At 41.2% G+C, this 7,502-nt stretch overlaps 1 protein-coding gene across 2 annotated transcripts in view; it reads right to left on the bottom strand.

The window, feature by feature from the left end:
- The window catches only part of SMAD9 (SMAD family member 9), a 37,364-nt gene extending 31,807 nt beyond the window's left edge, over positions 1 to 5,557 (bottom strand). For both annotated transcript variants that reach the window (XM_008057868.1, XM_008057869.1), the window contains exon 1: positions 4,973 to 5,557. In XM_008057868.1, coding sequence (XP_008056059.1) covers positions 4,973 to 5,384 — 412 coding nt within the window. In that variant the 5' untranslated portion in view covers positions 5,385 to 5,557. The remainder of the gene's footprint in view (positions 1 to 4,972) is intronic.
- Between the last annotated feature and the right edge of the window lie 1,945 nt (positions 5,558 to 7,502).

Below are 7,502 nucleotides of genomic sequence, written 5' to 3'. Positions count from 1 at the left end.
TGCACTCCAGTCTGGGTGACAGAGTGAGACTCCAACTCAAAAATAAATAAATAAATAATTTAAAAAAATAAACTCAAAAGAGTAAATAAGAGATTTTAAACTAAAATTCCTACAGGTAAAGGTGCCAGAGAAACAAATGCCTTCCTTCCTCTTTACAAGTTAGTGCTTGTGTATCCAGAGACTGCCTTATGACATTAGAGAACAAACATTCAATACCACCATGCAAAAGTGACATGGATGATAAACCATTAACTTTCTTTAATGTATTCCATGATTATGTAGAAATAAAAAAGTGACTTTCCTCATGAATAATCTGAAGCAAGGTACTGGCACAGGAAATGACTTTTAGCCTTTTCAATGGTACTTCATCAAAACGTTAACAATGTTCACAGAAATACTCATTTTTTGATGAATAAGAATTAGAGTAATCTCTGCGACTTCAAAAAATATTGAATTCCATTTCTGCATTTCAATCGCTGCTTGCAAGTATGACAATCTCTGTGACTACTGTGTAATCCTGACGTCTGTAAACCTAATGCCTTATACCCTTCTGAACGCAGATAATTCTATTTCTTCATGGCCTGCAGATCTGAGGCACCAAGAGAAAAGAAAGGATATATTTTTTTTCATCATGACATGTATCTTGATAACATATTTTTATTACGTGAATAAAACCAAAGCCAGTGAACATTTGCCTAGAAAACTGATGATGTCATCCTGGTTATCTAGCCTAACTGGCGCAGTTACCTTAGATTTGCACTGGTTGTGTTTTTTAAATGCTTTCATTCAAGACACAGCTATCTCTAATGACCTAATTCAATTTCTGAGGCCGGGCAGGATGGCTAATGCCTATAACCCCAGTGTTTTAGAAGGCCAGGGCATGAGGATCCCTCAAGGCCAGGAGTTCGAGACCAGCCTGGGCAAAGCAGTGAAACCCTATCTCTACCAAAAAAATATTTAATTCCATGTCCGCATCTCAACTGCTGCTTGCAAGAATGAGACATAGTGAGCTTACAGAGATCCGTTTCTATTTTATACCACTTTGTGAATCCCATGCTATCTTTATATCTCAGTGCAACACAGGGTGAAACAGCCATAGTTACAGGGCACAGGGGAGTTGAAAAAAACCTTTTGTCTGTTTTTCAAAAGTCAGACGCTTTTGATGTAGCATGGATATTTTATGTAACGGAGAAATTATGCTCCTGAAATAAATTCCAACTGGAGTAAACTCATCATGCACCACAAAACAATTTTGCAAGCCGAGACCCACGTGGGCCAGGCAAAGTGTGATCTGAGGACTGGAGACATTTCACCAGTTGCTGGGTACCCGTCCATGAAGAGATCAGTGCTTACACACTTTGAATAGCAATTTGACAGTTGCTATTTTATATCTATTGAAATACTTTTTAAAATTGTATTTTGTAGGTCTTTTTAAAAAATTTCCTTTGCCTGGTCATTCATTCATATTATTAAAGTATTAATTTGGAGAACTGGCAATTTCAAAAACAAAAACTAGTCCCTCACTACAGACAGCTTGAGAAGCACTGAAATGGATTTCAGTGGATGTGTGAATGAAAAAATCAAAAGGCAACCTTCAGTGTGTCTAAAACGAATAGTCAAAACATGAGAGATTTCAAAGGCAAAACTTAAGCTTTATGATAATTAGGAATCAGCAAACTTATTGAACATGAACAATTTTAGTATTCTCAAAAATTTACTTTGAACATGAATAGATAGCTAGATAGAAACCCACTTTTTCTATTAAAAGAATCAACGCAAGGAGTAAAAAATCTTGTGTCGCTTAAACATTATCTTATATTAATATAATCCTTATCTATCTTTCATTCTGGAAATAAAAGCCTAAAATATGATAATATGGACTCTATCTACCATACATAAAACAGTCACATTATCATTCCTAAAAGAATCATACGTAATATAAAAAACTAAAATACCACTCTTCTGTCTCAGATTGTTGGGGACAGTCACAAAGGATTCCTAGCTGCAGTTTCTGCTTCAGTTATGTCCATTTTTTTTGTTTGTATCGTACTTGGTTAGATCTCAGTTTCTAAGTGTACAAGTACATCTCTTTTCCAGCTAGATTGTTAGCACCTCAAGGGAAAGACCTGAACCCCAGATTTAAGGCTGTGAACATTCTGGATTCGTATTGCTGATCACCTGAATAAAATGATATGAGAGCACACACAAAAAATAAAAAATCAAATAATTCTTTCAAATTAGGTTGTTGAATCTTCACAATGAAAGTTAGATATATTTTACAAGATACTTCCTGTTGTTACATTTTACAGCTACATTACTCAGGAAGAGAGAATTGATTTCTCTATGAACATTTTTCAATTTGAGTGTATTCTGGATGCTTAACATAACTCTAATCATTGAGACAAAAAAAGGAACCAAGCCATTTTTGTCATCAATTCAGACAATATTGGCATTTTTTAAAGGCATCTTTTTCTCTTTTTTTTGGAGTTGGAGTCTCACTCTTGTTGTGCAGACTGGAGTGCAGTGTCAGGCTTACAGCCACAGCAGCCTCGACTTGCTGGGCTCGGGTGATCTTCCTGCCTCAGCCTTCCAAGTAGCAGAAACTACAGACGTACGCCACCATGCCCGGCTAGTTTTTGTGATTTATTGTAGAGATGAAGTATCGCCAAGTTGCCCAGGCTGGTCTCAAACTCCTAGGCTCAGGCAATTCTCCCGCCTCGGCCTCCCAAAGTGCTGGGATTACAGGCTGAGTCACCGAGCCTGGTCTAATATTGGTATTTTTTAAAACAATGCAAAGGTAGTCCAAAGAGTAGCAGGGAAGAGAGCAAAGATCACCATAATTTAGGAAAAACGTATTACATTTGCCTCCTGGGTCTCAATCCCTGAATGAAGAGGCTGTGAGAAACATCCTCACACAGGCAGATGACTTCTTTAAGTTTTGGGACCCTGAAAGGTTGTTTAGGCTGGGCTTGGTGGCTCAGCCTGTAATCCCAGCACTTTGGGAGGCCGAGGCAAGTGGATTGCCTGAGTCCGCAGGTTCGAGACCAGCCCGGGCAACTTGGCGAGATCTCATCCCTACAAAAAACCGAAAATTAGTTGGGCGTGGTAGTGTGCGCCTGTAGTTCTGGCTACTTGGAAAGCTGAGATGGAAGGATCGCCGGAGCTCAGCAGGTCAACACTGGGGTGGCCATGAGTGTGCCACTGCACTCCAGCCTGGCAACAGAGCGAGACTCCAACTCAAACAAACAAACAAACAAACAAACAAACAAACAAAAAAAGGTCGTTTAGCTGGGACTGCTGTAGTCTGGGGCATAAATCACTTATTCAACACTGCTTTAAGGTTAACTGAACTCTCGAGCCTGCTTACCTAGGCAGGACCGCCTCTTTATTTATTTATTAATTTTTTTGAGTTGGAGTCTCACTCCGTCACCTAGGCTGGAGTGCAGTGGCACTCTCACGGCCACCCCAGTGTTGACCGGCTGGGCTCTGGTGATCCTTCCACCTCAGTCTTCTAAGGAGCTGGGCAGGCTACCATGCCCAGCTAATTTTTTATTTTATTTATTTTTTCAATGTAGAGATGAGGTCTCACCATGTTGCCCAGGCTGGTCTCGAACCTGTGGGCTCAGACAATCTCGCTTCAGCCTCCCAGAGTGCTGGGACTACAGGCTTGAGCCACTGCACCCAGCCCAGGACCATCTCTTAATTGGACATGGGCAATTTCCTTGAGCTAACATGTCAGTCTTTTGCTTTCCTGGAGTGAAAAAGATGGCCAATCAAAAAGAGACAGCTCCCATAAAAACCGTAATCCTGCTCAGAATGCCACAGGAACACCAATCCAAAGAGAACCGCAGTAAAACCTTGTTATAGTCGGGTGAAGGAACAAAGATAAACATCAGACGTCTACAAAAAAAAAAAAAGGTGGGAAAATATATGTACACACACAAATCTGGGTGTGTGAAGAGTTTCAGGATAGTACTTTCCTAAACAGTCATGCACCACATAACAACATTTCAGTCAATGAGGGACCACATATACGATAGAGATCCCTTAAGAATGTAATACCATATATTTACTGTACCTTTTATATGCTTACAAATACTTCATCATGTTACAATTTGCCTACAGTATTCAGTACAGTAACATGCGGTGCTAGTTTTTACCCTAGGAGCAATAAGCTTTACTATGTAGCCTAGGTATGTAGTAGGCTGTACCATTTAGGTTTGCATAAGTCACTCTATGAAATCCCCTAACAATGCATTTCTCAGAACATATCCCTGTCATGAAGCATGACTCTATTTAAAGTCATATTTTAAAACAACTGCCTTAAATGACTCCCAGCAACTCTTTCATTGGCTGTTTTCAGACACAGATGAGCTAACTTCCACTTACCTAAGCTTGGACAAAGTGGCAGCCAAAACATCTGCTCTAGATAGGTTTAGCAGTTTAGTTCAGTCGTGTGTAGGGGGAGGAGGATGTTTATTTTTTATAGCTAATCATTATCAAGGCCATTTTAAGAATCTTTCAGGGAACCAAGTACTGCAAAAGGATTATGTTGACTTGTCCTACATATAATCAACATAAAACTGCATTTTTCAAAATCAACAAAGCTTATACATATACTGAAATTAAATAAAATTATCTTCGTTGTAGATGTATTTCTCTAGTCTGGTGTTTATCTTCATTCCTTCACACTGGTTATAACAGGATTTTACTGTGATTCTCTTTGGATTGGGTGCTCCTGAGGCATTCTGGGCCGGAATACCGTTTTTATGGAAGCTTTCTCTATTTGACTGGCCATCTGCCTCATTCCAGGAAACCAACTTTTGGATCAATTTCTCAAAATTGAACCCCATCTCTTCCCTCTTTTCCTCTGGGCAGAGGTCCTTGTCTGCTGGTACTCCACCATTCTTCATCAACAGAGTACATGACCTTAACTTTGAAAACAAAGCTCGACATGGAGAAGAAAACTCACCTGGAGTCTCCACCCGGCGGTAGTGGTAAGGGTTAATGCACACCTCTTTCTGCTTGGAGCCAAAAGGGAACTCACAGCACTCCAGTGGCTTCAACTCGTGGTGAGACTGGAGATCGGGCCAACGCCACACCCGGCAATAAATAACGTGAGGGAGCCCCTTGCGGTGGGACACCTGTAGCCGCCCATCCAGGGAGCGGGGAATCGTGACACACTTGCTAGGCTGCCCTGGACAGCTGAGTGCCCTCTCCAGTTCGTCCATGGCTCCCTTTTTCTTCTTCAACTTCTTCACCAGAGAGTCCACCGCCTTCTCGGCCCACTTTTCCTCTTCATCTCCTTGCTTCCAGCCTAGCAGCCTTTTCACTGCAGGGCTGGTGAAGGAGAAGAGGGAGCTGATGGGGGTGGTGGAGTGCATAAGAGGCGGACGGCAGGCGTCCAGCGCCCTTCACAGCCAAGTTACCAGCCAGCAGCGTTCCAGGGGTGGCATAGGGACAAACCTGCCCTTTCTTCTAGAAGCATCTATGACTCATTCAAGATGAAGAGTGTGTTGACGTTCTCCTAAGCCCTTAAAAGGGCTGGCCAACTCTGGAAAACAAGACAAGGCTTCATTTAGCATAATCAAGGTGATGTTCAGGAAAGGTTAAAGTTGGAGACAAGGGAGAAAATATTCTTCAAATGTTTTAACTTGAAGATTCTTAGTTGTCTTTGACGCTGCCCTCTCCTCTGACCAAGATCTGGGCAACACAATAAGACTCCAACTCAAAAAAAAAAGAAAGAAAAAGAAAAAACAATTAGAATCACAAATAATCTTACCACTCAGGGATAGCCATTCTTTTTTCTTTTTGTGAGTGGGAGTCTCACTCTGTCGCCCAGGCTGGAGAGCAGTGGCGTGTCCACAGCCACCCCAGCTTCAACCTGCTGGGCTCCAGCGATCCTTCCACCTCAGCCTTCCAAGTAGCTGGAACTACGGGTATGCACTACAACACCCGGCTAGTTTTTTATTTATTGTGGAGATGGGGGGTCTCACCAAGTTGCCCAGGCTGGTCTTGAACCCACAGGGGAATAGCCATTCTTAACATATACTTATCTAAATTATAGGACAATGGTTCTCAAAGTGTGTGTTTTGAGGCTTTGAGGTCCACTGGTATGAGTTAAAAGTCTCTTCATATACTTCAACCAAAAGAACATATTACAACAATATGCAAGCAGAAGCAAATATGAGACTCCAGGTGTCATTTATTAATCCAGGCGTTAAAGAGATTTGCAAAGATATGAAACAATGATACTCCTCTCAATAATTTTCTTTAAACAAAGTTTTTTAAAATAAAAAGCCAGCCCTGTGACTCATGCCTATAATCCCAGCACTCTGGGAAGCTGAGGCAGGAGGATTACTTGAAGCTCAGAAGGCAGGAATGAACTATGATCACATTACTGAGCTCCAGCCTGAGCAACAATTTTTAAAAAAATTTTGTTTATATTAATATACAATGGATTCTCAATGAATCAACCATTTTTTAAAAAAATAAAAAAATTTTTTTTTTGAGTTGGAGTCTCACTCTGTCGCCCAGACTGGAGTATAGTGGCCACTCCCGGCCACCGCAGCCTCGACCTGCTGGGCTCTGGCGATCCTTCTGCCGCAGCCTTCCAAGTAGCTGGAACTACAGGCGCGCAATACCACACCCGGCTGATTTTTTGATTTATTGTAGAGATGAGGTCTCACCAAGTTGCCCAGGCGGGTCTCGAACCTGCAGGCTCAGGCAATCCACTCACCTCAGCCTCCCAAGGCGCAGGATTACAGGCTGAGCCACCGAGCCTGGCTTTTTTTTGAAATTTCACAGCATCTATTCTTAAAATGGTAAAAAAAGAAAAAAGAAAAAAATGATAGATATAATTCACATAAGCAAAGGTTCTTTGGAAGTCTCAACATTTTTAAAAGTGTAAGGGGGTCGGTCATAAGACCAAAATGCTTAAGAAGTGCTTTTCTAGAATTTACACAGTCATATACTCAAATGCATCCACAAAAAAAGTATAGCTGTAGCATTTGTTATTTTGCCTGAAAACCCGCTGAATTCTTCTTTGCCTGCTCACTCACAGGAGACATTCTTTCCCAGTTATTCAGCAGTCCCATTTAAATTTCCTGAGGTACAACTGAATTTCCTCTTCTGTGAAATAGCTGGCTTAAAGAAAACCTCTTCCTTCTTCCAGATTTTAGAAACCAGCTACTTTATTAATGTTTAAAAGTGGCTGCTGGTCACATTTTGGAGCAAGCTGGCTCTTGGAATCAATCTAGCTCATAATCTCCAACAACTGCTTGTTAAATATGCATTAAACATAATTTTCTCCTTTTTTTCTCTGGAGGGCAAGCTGCACCTTGCTGAGCCCAATTCTATAAACTTCTTTTGAACAAAGATGCTCAATAAACTCCTGCTATGGTGATCATTATCTGGCAGCTCGGGTGAGGAGGAGGGCGGCATGGTTACACAAAAAATGGATGACACTTAATGAGGATAAAGTGACACTGACATCCCTTTAT

This window comes from Carlito syrichta, unplaced genomic scaffold (genome assembly GCF_000164805.1).
Source record: "Carlito syrichta isolate Samal-C Ts95f unplaced genomic scaffold, Tarsius_syrichta-2.0.1 Scaffold303145, whole genome shotgun sequence".
In the NCBI taxonomy this organism is placed as follows: domain Eukaryota; kingdom Metazoa; phylum Chordata; class Mammalia; order Primates; family Tarsiidae; genus Carlito; species Carlito syrichta.
This window is presented reverse-complemented; position numbering and strand designations above follow the sequence as displayed.